At 37.0% G+C, this 14,906-nt stretch overlaps 1 protein-coding gene across 1 annotated transcript; it reads left to right on the forward strand.

Annotated features, from left to right (window-relative positions):
- Positions 1-6,352: 6,352 nt before the first annotated feature.
- On the forward strand, positions 6,353-8,223 carry LOC126699652 (gibberellin 20 oxidase 1). The gene is made up of 3 exons (XM_050397600.1): positions 6,353-7,070; positions 7,189-7,510; positions 7,635-8,223. The coding sequence occupies exons 1-3, from the start codon at positions 6,493-6,495 to the stop codon at positions 7,896-7,898; spliced, it is 1,164 nt and encodes a 387-aa protein (XP_050253557.1). The 5' UTR covers positions 6,353-6,492; the 3' UTR covers positions 7,899-8,223.
- Positions 8,224-14,906: the final 6,683 nt, after the last annotated feature.

A 14,906-nucleotide genomic window follows, 5' to 3' on the forward strand; every position in this document is an offset into this window, starting at 1 on the left:
AATATGAATTAAGAAAAGGGACCTTTAAAGCATTTGATAATAGTTTGGGAAAACATAAATACTATATACAACAAAATGAATATTATATATGGACCTTAAAAAGAAAACATAAAAATTATTTCCAAATGAAATTGCAAAGTGTCCGCGTATTGCGCGGGACATTATCTAGTTAAATTAAAAAGGAGATTAAAATAAATATTAGTTATTAAAATAAATAGTATTGTCATTTTTAATCATAATAAGACCATTAGATAAATTATGATTTGTCCCTGAAGTTTAAACTATTAGAAAATAGTTAAATTCAATCATTTAATCATTATCCTAACACTTTTCCCTCTAAAGTGGGATGTAACACATAGTTTTTAAAAAAAAAAAAAAAATTAAATGAGAGGTAAAGTAGAGACATACTCCAAATTGAAAACCACTTACGCTGTTATCTTGATAAATTATCAATTGTCTCAAAAACTAAGTTGTTAGAAAATTGTGAATTTAATCATTTAACTTTATTCTAACATCATTAGGTAAATCTAACATGTATTTTATAATTTTAGTAATAATAGGAGGAGAAAATTTGTTGACACAACTTATGTGCCACGAATTTTACTATAACTCTGATGTGGTAGAATGTGAGTAGTGAGTCCATATAAAAATGATAGGCAATCACTTATAGTCTGTCATATAATAATTGTGATAAAAGTTGCGAAACAAAAACTATCATACTAGAAGAATTCTAATAATAGGAGAGAGGAATTAAAAAAGATGGGGGCTATCACCTGCGGCAACCTCCCTCCGTCACTCTATCCGTTGGTATCCTTGGGATTTTCAAATTTATTTGGTGAAGGACTCTCTGTGCAAAAATATTGGAAGGAGTGGAAAATTATTTACCTACTATAATCACAATAAAATAGCGTATTGTTTGGTGCTTATGTTTTTGAGAATCCAAATTTGGTTTTAATCCTTGGTTCTCCAATAAGAATAGTCACAGATATTGGTTTTGGGTAACCTGCTCCCAAACCATTCTTAATTGGGAGGGAATATCTTGGAATGATTATCTCAGGACAATCCTAGAAATATTAATTTAAGGCTGCTTTGATGTTGAAATCTCAAAACTAAAAAAATGTTGAGTAGCTTAAAAGCTAATATTAAAATGATTGGAAACATGATATAAATTGCTCTTGCAATCACATATATTAATTACTATTTACAGAGTCGTGAGTTTTATAGTAAGAAAATTTCATTACTATAGTCTCTTTTGAACTTCAATTATATATAGTATACTAAATTATTACATATAATTCTAAATATGCCAATAATCACTTAGGTCAAATGGAATTTTTCGATGTTTCTAATAAATATGTTCAAGGTTAGAATCTTTATTTCCCCATTCAAAATTTATTAAAAAAATTCTAAACATAATTATAGCTCGTCATTATACAATTTGAATTTGAATTGATGACTGCTCAGTATAATTTAATTATCTAAAAAAATTATTAAAAGTTGAAATTAATAATGTACACCACCTGCATTGCATATATTAGAACCATGAAAGACTTTAAACATAATGGAGGGAGGTGAGATGAGATTAGAGTATAGGCAAGGTGGTCGGAAGATACTAAATTCAGCGAATTCCATAGTTGAAATAAGTTGAAATTTTTAAATAAAAAATTAAAGTTTAAATTGTATTCAAACAAGTTCAGTTGCTACATGTCACATACTTAAGAACCTCATATACAAAAGTACATATTATTTAATAATAAGATTACTAAGACTTGCCTGACAAGCATTAGTGTTGAGATGAGCAACTGATCTGGTGATTAGTCAAGAGTTCAAACATACTGTGGGGTCATGGGCCCAGATCATATAATTGGGTTTTGGGTTTAAGGTCCAAGCCGAGGATAAGGAGCCGTCTGAGGATGGGTATATATAGCCAAGGAAACTCATGCTAGTGGATAAGGAAGACAATATTGAACATAATAGCCTAGGAGTTTGTGTTGAGGATGAATTTGTCCTCAGCTAGCCAAGGCCGAGGTCCGTAAAGGATGCCTGCCATCTAGAGGTGCAATCCATGAAGTTCTGGAAATATGGATAAGTATTGCAGGAAGAAAAGACAGAGAAGAATCCCAAAATATCTTGGGAAAAGTTGCTATCACCGCATTGAATGCACCCCAGCTAACTCCCTGGCCGCATTGATGAGGAAGTGACCTCTACACAGTATTATTGCAACCTTACAACCACCCCAGAAGACTTCTAGAGGGAGCTGATGGGACAAATATCAGCATAAACCATCAACTATCCATGTGTAGGGTAGAGATGAAGGAAGATATGTAGTATAAATAAGGGTAGAGACCTCAGAGATCGAGGGGAGAAAGGGAGAAGAGAAAGCACTGTAGCAATCTCAACAACTCCTATAACCATTATCATCCAATATATACTGGATCAGAGCTCCTCGGAATGTGCCGAGGACAAACTCTCCTGCACAAACTTGGTTCGTTTCTGTTTGATTATCTTGGAAACTTATTATAATTGTTATCCCATTCACTAAAGCCTAGTTCTTCTACTCACTCTCTACAAATTTATTGTACTGGGTTCACTGGGCTAGTATCCCATACATTTTGGGCTTGAGCTGAAAATTATATCCCTACAATTGGTGTCGTCTGTGGGAAGAACTTGTGTGATAGTGAGTGCAACAGTTAGTTAAGGTAGGATCAGGCCCCCATCAGCAAGAGTCCCTAGGGAAAGCCATTATGGTGGCCAGTTTACTATGTGAGTAAGACACTACATGAGGCACACACAGTTGTTGTCCTAACTCAGCTTCCACTTAGGTCTATACTTTGAAGTGTTGATTATACAGGGAGGATTGCTAAATGGGGCACAGTTCTAGGGGCTTCTGACATCAAGTACATGCCTCGTGCCTCTGTCAAGGGTCAAGTCCTCGCGAATCTGGTGGCCGAGTTCGCTGAACCTCCATTAAAGGAAGTGGCAGCAACACAGAGCGATTCAAAGGGGCTTCGCGGCGGGGCTAGTTCTGGTAACCATCACAGAAGAGTTGAAATTTGCATTGTGGACTTAACATTTTTTGTTACCCATTCAATAAAAGAAGAACCTTAGCTATGTCGGATCCCCTCAGATCTCTTGCTAAGTGTTATACAGAGCCTTAGCTATGTCGGGTCCCTCAGACCTCCTGCTAAGAAGAACCTTAACTATGTCAGATCCCCTCAGATCTCTTGCTAAGCGTTATACAGAGCCTTAGCTATGTCGGGTCCCTCAGACCTCCTGCTAAGAAGAGCCTTAGCTATGTCGCGTCTCTCAGACCTCCTGTTAAGAAGAACCTTAGCTATGTCAGATCCCCTCGGATCTCCTGCTAAGTGTTATACAGAGCTTTAGCTATGTCGGGTCCCTCAGACCTCCTGCTAAGAACAACCTTAGCTATGTCGGGTCTCTCAGACCTCCTGCTAAGAAGAACCATAGCTATGTCGGATCCCCTCGGATCTCCTGCTAAGCGTTATACAGAGCCTTAGCTATGTCGGGTCCCTTAGACCTCCTACTAAGAATAACCTTGAGTATGTTGGGTCCCTCGGACCTCCTGCTAAGTGTTAAGCAGAACCTTAGCCATGCATGAGTCCTCGAACCACATGCTTTGGAAAAATTAACGCACATGGCATCTTTCTATAAGTGTCAAGAAAGACCCAAAATTATAACCAACTCCTCAGATTGGTAGCTCTGAGAGGAGCAATTTACAGTACAAATATGGGGTGTGTGAAACGGCACTCCCCCGGGGGTCAATCAAAGGATCAAAGCAGAATTAACCCTTAAGAATTCAAAACCCCACCTTTTTCCTCGGATGAGAGGAAAAAACCGAAGTTTTGAGGGGCTATTGTGGGGTCATGGGCCCAGATCATATAATTGGGTTTTGGGCTTAAGGCCCAAGCCGAGGATAAAGGGCCTTCCGAGGATGGGTAAGTATAGTCAAGGAAACCCATGCTAGTGGATAAGGAAGACAATATTGAACATAATAGCCTAGGAGTTTGTGCCGAGGATGAATTTGTCCTCGGCTAGCCAAGGCCGGGGTCCGTAAAGGATGCCTATCATCTAGAGGTGCGATCCATGAAGTTCTGGAAATATGGATAAGCATTGCAGGAAGAAAAGACAGAGAAGAATCCCAAAATATCTTGGGAAAAGCTGCTATCACCGCATTGAATGCATCTCAGCTAACTCCCTGGCTGCATTGATGAGGAAGTGACCTCTGCACAGTATTATTGCAGCCTTACAACCACCCCAGAAGACTTCTAGAGGGGGTTGATAGGACAAGTATCAGTATAAACCATCAACTATCCACGTGTAGGGTAGAGATGAAGGAAGATATGTAGTATAAATAAGGGTAGAGACCCTAAAGATCGGGGGGAGAAAGGGAGAAGAGAAAGTACTGTAGCAATCTCAACAACTCCTGTAACCATTATCATCTAATATATACTAGAACAGAGCTCCTTGGAATGTGCCGAGGACAAACTTTCCTGTACAAACTTGGTTCATTTCTGTTTGATTGTCTTGGAAACTCATTATAACTATTATCCCATTCACTAAAACCTAGTTTTTCTACCCACTCTCTACAAATTTATTGTACTGGGTTCACTAGGCCAGTATCCCATACATTTTGGGCTTGGGTTGAAAATTGTGTCCCTACACACACTATTTTAGAAGGTGATGCAAAGGTAATCATCAATGCAGACTATGTAGTGATGGATTCCTCAAATCAGCCTAACTCGTATTTGTTGCAATTGGTGGATGATATCAGAAGCTTATTAGTGCATTGATTCTAATTTTTTTGTTTTGGAAGATCTAGAGAGACAAAAACAAAGTTACTTGTTCCCTAGTTAAATGTGCATTTAACTGTAAAATTTTTGGTGTTATAGTTAAGGCTCAATTATTAGCAAAACATGCTTTAGGCATCGATGATTTTTCTGTTTGGATTGAAGAGAGTCATTATTTCTTAAAATAAACTCTTCTCTAGGAAATAACTATTGCTTTTTATTCCGAATAAAATTCATAGTCGAGGAAGGGTTGTTGATGCCTCAGTCTTTGATGAATTGGAGATTGTATCATTTGTCTTTGTTTGGTTGGAATGATTTTTTCTTTTCAGAAAAAGGATTGATTAGTCACTTGATGCTCTAAGAATCTTAAACACCCACGTTAGTGAGGGGAAAAAAGGATTGATTAGAAAAAAGTAATAGTGTTTATTTTGAAATGACCAGCAAGTTTGATATGAAAGGGCATGTAGTAAAGTAGCAGACATATTTAAACCATTACATGCTACTTTGTAACCATATGAAAGGGCCCTTGTTTTCACATGGATTTACAGACCAAGATCTCTCTCTCTCTCTCTCTCACACACACACACGCACTCGGACACTCACAGAGTAGACACTTCTCCTTCCCAACCTCATGCATCAACCCTTTCCAATTACTCATATCAAATAAGTTGTTGCCCCTTCCAAATTTAAACAATGAACTTTAAAGAAGGATAAGCATTACTTGATGCTGACTGTTAGGCTACCAAACCAAACATGAAAACCCCTAAGCCCTTTTTAAGTTTCAGTCATTTTGTTCCAATGAAAAATCCTCGCGAAATATTTCTGTCTCTTACTTACACACACTGCCATGTTGGATTGGCAATCATATCTTAGCCCTTGCTAATACAAAAGCTACCTCATTGTAAGTATTTTGTCACAATATACAAGTATATACAACATCCAAGCCCTTTCAATCCAAGTACTTGGAACAATGATTCTACAATGTCAAATTTCTTTTTTCTCATTGTAGTACTTCAAAATTTTCTGAATTTCCTCAAAATAGTAGAATGAAATTGGTGAGAGAAAGAGAGAAATGAACTATAGAGACATATTGTAGTGGGGAAGTCATAGTCATTTCTCACATCTTGCATTAACTTTCCAATATTTTTTGTTTGGTCGGAATTTCCCAAAGGTTTTAGTAGGTTGTGTTTCCATGAAGAGGTGGCTTTCTCAGGTGGGCTTTTTAGCCATTAGGTAGAACCAACTGTTGGACTTGAAAGTGGCATCAACAACAACACTCTTTTGCTTAAAGTGTATGTCCCAAGAGGGTAACACTAGCATTTCTCTCACCAAAAACAGCCAAAATCCCATTGGGAAACGATTTCCTGGCAACAATATTAAAGACAAATACTTCTGGAATTTGGAGCATTGGGTAAATTTTTATTATTGCCCCCATTCAAAAACACCCCCGGGTCCCCTTGCAAATGCACTACTTTACAAAGCCCTTTTTGCAAAAAGAAAGTTTTCTTTGTGAAAGTGCTTGCTATAAGATCCCAAATTATGTTCACCGATCTCCCCAATGAGGGCGGCCTTTGGCTTTTCTTTTGTCATACCTCTCAAACTTATTTCACTCCCTCTTCTTCTTTTCCTATAATATATATACTACTATATTCCTCTCTCTCTCTCTCACACACAGATTTACTCTATGCTTTTAAAATTCATTAATGCAATGGCTATTGAGTGCATCACAAACATACCCTCCATGCCTCACCCACCAAAAGAAGAACACAATGAGCAGCAAAAGCAACTAGTTTTTGATGCCTCAGTGCTCAAACACCAACAACACATACCAGAGCAGTTCATATGGCCAGACGAGGAAAAGCCTTGTGCCAATGCACCAGAGCTTGAAGTTCCCCTTATTGACTTAAAAGGGTTCCTCTCTGGTGACCCAACTGCTGCAATGGAAGCCTCCAGAATTGTTGGCAAGGCTTGCGTAAAGCATGGATTTTTTCTTGTTGTCAATCATGGTGTTGATGATAAGCTAATTGCTGATGCTCACCAATACATAGACCACTTCTTTGAGTTGCCCATGTTAGCAAAGCAGAGAGCACAGAGGAAAGTTGGTGAGCACTGTGGTTATGCTAGTAGTTTCACTGGCAGGTTCTCTAACAAGCTACCTTGGAAAGAAACACTTTCTTTTCGCTATTCAGCTCAACCTAACTCATCCAATATTGTCCAAGACTATTTATCCAACACAATGGGTGAAGATTTCAAGCCATTTGGGTACATACAAATGCTACCTTTTTTGTCATTAGTTTTCAATTTCCATGTCATATTTCATTTTTTGTTCATGCAGTTTGTACTAATTCCATTCTTTTTTGGTTGTTGTTGCTGTCATTAGGAGGGTTTACCAGGACTATTGCGAGGCCATGAGCACTCTTTCTCTAGGGATCATGGAACTCCTAGGAATGAGCCTAGGCGTAAGCCGAGCTCATTATAGGGAATATTTTGAAGAGAACGATTCGATAATGAGGCTCAACTACTATCCACCATGTCAAAAACCTGACCTTACTTTAGGTACAGGGCCTCATTGTGATCCAACTTCTTTAACCATCCTTCACCAAGACCAAGTCGGTGGACTCCAAGTGTTTGTAGACGACGAATGGCGATCAATTAGCCCAAATTTCAATGCTTTTGTTGTTAACATCGGAGACACCTTCATGGTATGTTATTCTAGCTATTATTTTTGCAGTAGTTTATATATAATATCAATTTGAAATCTGGAAATTTGGATTAATAGTACTTGTAGAAGCTTAATTAATTAATGGGGTTTTTTTTTTTTTTTAGGCACTTTCAAATGGAAGATACAAGAGTTGCTTGCATAGGGCAGTGGTGAACAGCAAAACACCAAGGAAATCTCTAGCTTTCTTTTTGTGTCCAAAAAATGATAAGGTGGTAAGCCCACCAAGTGAATTGGTGGACACTTTGTGTCCACGGGTGTATCCGGATTTCACATGGCCTATGCTGCTTGAATTCACACAGAAGCATTACAGGGCTGACATGAAGACCCTTGAAGTCTTTTCTAACTGGCTTCAACAGAAAAACAGCTGAAATTTCAAACAAAGACATGGATGGCCATGTTGATGGTGGTCATTCTGCCAAAGAAAATGACATTGATAAAGAAGAGGAAAATGGGGGCAGAGGAAGTTGGAGTTTTTCGTTACAGAAAAGTGGTAAAAAGGACAAGGCCAAAGTTGGAGGAAAAGCCTGTTTTTACGTTTTGGGTCTGATGAAAAAATAACTTCTAGTGATGAACAAAAGCAAGACATTACCTCTTTTTTTTTGTAAATCACTACAAGTTAGACAAGAGAAAGAGAAGATATATAATATATATAAATAAAGAACCAATAATGAGCTGCATTAATTTAACAGCTAATTTTTGTAATTTTCTTTGATAATATAGGAGGTTATCAAATATCAATAGCAATTACCTTTTAGGCTTTTTTTTTTTACCGCTATGTAAAATTGCATTGTCAAATAATAGGGACTTTAGTGTTGCAAACAACAACATATATTTGGGAGGTTAGCCAAAAAAAAAAAAAAAAAACATATATTTAGGAAAGTGATGTTTGTAGCATGTTAGTTGGGTTGGAGAGGACCTACCTAGTTACTAGGTGGTTAGGGAGGCAAAATTAATAAATAAGAAAAAGAAATCATCTCTATAATCATTTCAAACCCGACCCAAATTCCATTCATTACAAACCGGCTTTCTTTCCATTGTGTTTTTGCACACTTGCTTTTTTGACCCTTTTGTTTAGTTCATGAAAATTTTAAGGGAAGGAAAAAAAAATGCTTTTAGAGATACTAAAAAATAGGGTATAGAATCAAAGGCAATAAAAATTTTCCTCTTGGAATGTTTTATTATGCTCGGAATATTAAATTACTATATGTAACTACACTCAAGTGTGAGACCATTATAATGAATCCGAAATATAAATTGGAAAATTAACATCAATTTTTCATTCATGTAAAATTTTATCAAAAATGTTTCTACGAAATACCATCTTAAATAAATAAATAAATTAAATCCATCTACTAGTGCAAAAACCCAAAATACCATTCAAATTATTTTACATTACATAGATTAATAAAAAAAATTTGGGGATGGGGGGGGGGGGTTGTGATAAATATGATATTCTATGACATTTTTTTGTTAAATCTTAATCGAGTTACATGCATTGATGTACATGCATTCTGAATAATCCATGTCACTTATATTATATGCTAGGATTACATTCTAAATAATGCTAAGATCATAAATAATTACACAATCTTTGCCACAACTCATCACATGGCTAGTTGTAAGTGGTGAAGAAAAAATTGTGGGTTCACACTTTCACTACTCACAACTCGTCACATAATAAGTTTGTGATAGAAGCTGTGTGATTGTTTACGGTCCTAGCATTGTACATACCATGTCTTACAAAATAGGGTAAAAGACAAAGATCGTCCTTGAGGTTTGGACTGGTCCAAGTTTTTCAAAAATATCCAATTCACCTCCTAAACACAAACCGGCAAACTGCACATCAACTATACATTCTAACTAATTGCATTATCAAATTGAGACACAAGTCAACCTACGCTATGACTTCTAAACCCAGTTATATAGAAATAATGTTGTTAGCAACCATGTGATCATAATTATTACCATAAGTCTAGAGACTCAAGAATTTTTTATTTTTCTTTTTTCTTTTTACAATTGGTGTATGTTAAAGTGACATATTGTAATACGAAATGGCGAAGCCATACCTTTTTCTTAGAGGGGGCCAATGTGTAAGAACTAATATAAAATTTTTATTTTCCATAGAAATTACAAGGAGGAGGAGGAGTTTTTTCAAAACCCGGGGGGCCACGGCCCCCTCCCTCTGCCTATGATAATACCTACGAATAAAAGAGATGTTAATAACGAATCCATCTGGTCATTGTTTGACAAGTGTTGTGTCATGTTCATATTTCTTCCGGTGCATTGAACACAAGCTAAACTCATTTCAATCAAAACTTACCACATTTGTGATTTATTTATTAATTTATTTTGGAACCAAGGTACCAGCTACCAACAAACAACTGAATTACAAAAAAAAAAAAAAAAAACTTAGGGGATCAAAATATATAAACAACAAAATCCCCCCTAAAGTAACAATATTTTATTTACTGTGCACCTATCATTACTCTCAATGTAAATCTGAAGTGAATCAAATTGATTCTATACTGCTGCATGATATATCATACGTCACGGTCTGCACAAACCAATAACCTTCATATGAGGCTCTTGGACCTAAAAAGGTACAGTTAAAACCAGCAATAAATCCAAAAAAGTGTAGTCCACTAGTTCAATGATTCTGAGGATTAATTTTAGAGAGCTAGAATCCATACTATCCATTGAGGATTGACAGAGCTTTCTTTTGTATTGTATTCTTCTGCAAGTGTTAATAATTTTGGTTTTATATATTCTTGTATTATTTATTTATTTTTTTTCTGGACCTGGAGATTTGGAGGTTCTGTATTATAAGAATGTAGTAAAGGACACTTGCGATGTTTGTCGTGGTGCTTGTCATTAAACGCTGCAACATTCTTCTGATGATATTATAAACATTATACACATGAGGAGAGACTATAGAGGACAAGATGAGTGTGTGTGCTTTTGAGTTCCCATGTAACTGTAGCCTCATAATTTAAGTTTGTCGGGCTTTGTGGAGTCTAGTTTTGTTTAATTCGGTTCGACGACTCATGACCTAAGTCCATGATCCGTTTAGCCCATATAGAAACCGACTTGGTGATTAGGGTTTTAATTTTATAGAGTCGGTTGCCGTATTTTTAAGGAGAGAGAAAGTATTGTAGCCGCAAGTTGTACTCTGTATTCTTCCTTGAAAATAGTGAAATCCCTGCAACTCCGTGACGTAGGCAAATTGCCGAACCACGTAAATAGTGTCTTGTGCATGTGATTGTTCTTTTTCTTTAGCGTGCGTTTTCTCTATTTTTTTTTTTTTTTGTTTCTCACAGGTTGGGAATTCGGCTTAATTCCCTACAAAGTTACCATCAATTATTTTTATAGGTAACATTCCAATTTAAATTCTATTCCAAATATCTCCAACTCTTAGTTCTAAATATATATATATATATATATATATATATATATGTATGTGTGTGTGTGTATATATTTGCATAAAAGTAATTGAGTCAGAATGCTGTGGAGGTAAGATTTAAAGAAAGGCATGCACATGCTACATACTAAAAAATTTAGAAAAACATGAAGATATTTAGTTTAGGTAAAATTTAGGTATGAATCCTTAGGTGGATACTACAATATACTAGATAAGTTTTCATCTTCGAACTCCTTTCAAGATGGCTCTAAGTGGGTGAAGCCACACTCTGATCCCTAGCCAAATAGTTGTAGGATCTCGTCTAATGTTAGGAGTGGAAAGGGGACGTCCCTTAATATCTTCAGTGAATATCTACTCATCACATATCATATTTAACCCCTAAATTTTACCTTAGTAAGTTTACCAAGGCCCATTATTAAATATGATCACAACATATTAATAAGGCCTTCGCTCGGGAATATTAACCGAGGTACATTGAACCCATTTAAAAAGAAGAAAAAAAAAAAAAAAAAAACCCTAATTCTTACAAAATGTACCACTACAGCAATGGACATTATTTGCCTTTCCCATTACCATACGGTGCATCAAATGAAATTTTCATAAAGAAGAGATTGTCTTTACACATATATAAAGTAGTTATTAAAAGTGAGGAAAAAAAGAAAGATAAAAGTTATTTAAAAAAAATAATTTTATTTTTTATTTGGTAAAACATGAGACAAAAAGTAAAAAGCTCAAAGCAAAATCCAAGTTTTGATTATAAATTTTTAGTTAAAATGAAGCAGGTAATATTGAACTTTGATAGAGAATCTTGATGATGGAGTTTCAATTAGAGTAAATTATCTCATTTAAAAAGTTTAAAATTTTTCAGTAAATAAATTCTAAAATGTGAAGAAAAAAAAAAAAACACAATAAATCAGGTGACAGGAGGACAACATGTTGCCCAAATTGAGCCATATCAATTAAATACAGGATTTTAAAATTAATTTTTATTATATTACATTATTTATTATATGTTATTTGTACCAAAATTTTCTTTATGGAGAAATAAAAAAACATAAGAGAATGGTCATAGTTAGTAATGTAATGTCGATGAAATATATATGGTAAAAATTACATGCAACTTTAATTCAGTTCAAGGTTTTAAAATATATATTTAAATTTTGACATAGAAAAATAAAAATAAAAATATGTATGTGTATATTATGAATTTGAATTAAAAATTCTAGACTAAAAGAATGACTATATTCATTGAATTTCAATTTAATAGCATAATTATATTATCTTTGTATATTTTACTAAGATATTATTAAAAACTACTAATTAAGTATCTAGTATATAGTTTTCAATTTTTGGTAGGGTTTTCAAGCCCAAAAAGAAAAAAAAAATTACAATAACAATAATGTGGGGGCCGATTAATCAATAACTATCAAAACCGTGTTAACTGGGCCTGTGGCCCATCTGAGGACGTTAAACTATCCGAGGAGGCCCATATAAGATTATTAGGGGAACCAAATGAAAAGAGAAGTAGATATCGCATGAGATGGGTCTAGTATGCGTCCGAGGACAAAATCCATCTCGGCAATATGTGTCCGAGGACGATCTGAACGCCGCATTGTCACAAACACACTTCGAAGTTGTACTACCACAAAAGGTGGGACATGAGACCAAGGGTAAGAAAGAAAAGATAAACAAATATCTTTAACAACAGCTGCCTCCACATTAATTGCCTCTCAACCAACTCTCTGGCTGCATTAATATGGAGATGATGCCTAAACAGTGATGAAGCAGCCTTACAACTACTGGTTGGAGGTTCCAGAAGGTGTTGGATGGGACAGGAAGGGATCCCCCGAACCCAACCTACACGTATGTGGTGAAGATGACACCAAGAGGGCAGTATATAACATGGAAGAATGCGCCAAAAAGGAAAGATCGGAACTTCTGAACAGTTGATACCTAGAAGAAAATCTTATGAAATAAGGAACTTAACTTGTTTCAAGGAGAAATTGATCGTAATATTTGTGCTAATCCATCCAAAAACGTTAAAGTTTAATCGTTTTTCTTTTAGATTTAATCTAGTTCTTTTTTATATCCACGCTTTACAAATTTATTGTTTGGGCCTTTAGCGATCGAACCCAATACGAGTTTGGGATCGTTACAAATTGAGTCCTTACAATTGGCACCGTCTATGGGAAGAGCTTGATTTAGATTAAAAGAAATCCGGATCAACGTTCATGATGGAGGAAGCAGGTCCACATCACTACGCAGCAAGATCACATCAGGTAGATGTCAACCCACACCAAGCAGAGTCAAGAGGTTCTCAGCATGGTGATCTGCACCGGAGTCCCGAACGAAGAGAGGGCCATGAGGGAAGTGTGCGCACAACTCATACCACCAAAAGTCGCTCTCGTGGGAAGAGTCATGTTTCCTATGCAAAGAATGACAAAGACCTGCAACGTGAAATTGACGGGTTGAAAAGAGAGTTGTGCCACGCCAGGTGGGGACGTTCCCAGCCTAGCTCCGAACCATCATCCGAGGAGATGGATGGAGCTAGTTATAGGCGGAGATCCAGAACTCCGCCTAGTGAGACTTTTTCCTATGAAGAGGAGCACAACCATCGACATAAGCGCAAAAGCCCGCCTAGCAGGGGCTTGGGGAACAACGCCATGAACAAAGCGTTAAGCCAAGTTTCCAAATCACCCTTCACAAGGAATATAGAAGATGCGGTTCTTCCTCAGCGATTCCACCAGCCTACATTCACCCTATATGATGGCCGGTCAGACCTAGTAGAACACGTTAGCCATTTTAGCCAAAAGATGGCTATCTACTATAGGGATGAGGCCTTGATGTGCAAGGTCTTTCCATCAAGTTTGGGTTCGGTAGCGATGAGATGGTTTAACAGTTTAAGGGCCAACTCTATTGAGTCCTTCAAAAAGCTTACTCGGGCTTTTGGCGCTCGCTTTATCACTTGCAGTAGGGTTCCTCGGCCTTTGAGATCCTTGCTGTCTATGTCCATGCGAGAGGGCAAGACTCTCAAAACTTATTCAGATAGATACTGGGAAATGTTTAATGAAATAGAGGGAGAGCATGATGATGTGGTCATAAGTACTTTCAAGGCTGGTCTTCCAGCCGAGCATGATTTAAGGAAATCTCTAACTGGTAAACCTGTCACCAGTGTGCACCAATTGATGGATAGGATTGACAAGTACAGAAGAGTAGAAGAAGACCAACTTCAGGGAAAAGGAAAGGCCAAGGTAATCCCTCAAGAGAGGAGGGATTTCAAGTCGAACCATTACAATAGTAACCGACCTCGGAAAGACTTCGTTAGGCAATCAATTTCTGTTGACACCCAGGTGGTTAATGCAGTGTTTCGGGAGCCAGTGCAGCAGGTATTGGAGAAGATAAAGAATAAGCCCTTTTTTAAATGGCCAAACAAGATGGCGGGAGAGCCTAAGAGACGCAATCCGAACCTTTATTGCCACTATTATCAGGATCATGGACACACAACGGAAGATTGCAGGAATTTATGGGACCATTTAGAGCAGCTGGTTCGAGAGGGGAAATTGAAGCAACTCTTGCATCATTCCAGTGGTAGGGGAGGCCAGGTAGGCTCAAAGATGCGTGGGGATGCTTCTTCAAGACCCCCCCTTGGCATAATAAACGTTATCTTTGCCACCCCAATGAGGACTGGATCTTGTCCTGCCAGGGTACTATCAGTGTTCCGACTTCCGGCCGAGGATCATTGCCAAGCGTCAAAAAGAGCCAAGGTGGACATCCCCCTGATTTGGGCTTTTCAGATGAGGACAAGGTTGGAACCATATAGCCCCATGATGATGCTCTGGTGGTCACACTAAGAATTGGTGGGTACGATGTAAAAAGGGTGATGATTGATCAAGGTAGTGCTGTTGATATAATGTACCCAGATTTGTAGAAGGGGCTAGGTTTGAAGCCTGAGGACTTA

Source organism: Quercus robur, chromosome 9, assembly GCF_932294415.1.
Source record: "Quercus robur chromosome 9, dhQueRobu3.1, whole genome shotgun sequence".
Taxonomy (NCBI): Eukaryota; Viridiplantae; Streptophyta; class Magnoliopsida; order Fagales; family Fagaceae; genus Quercus; species Quercus robur.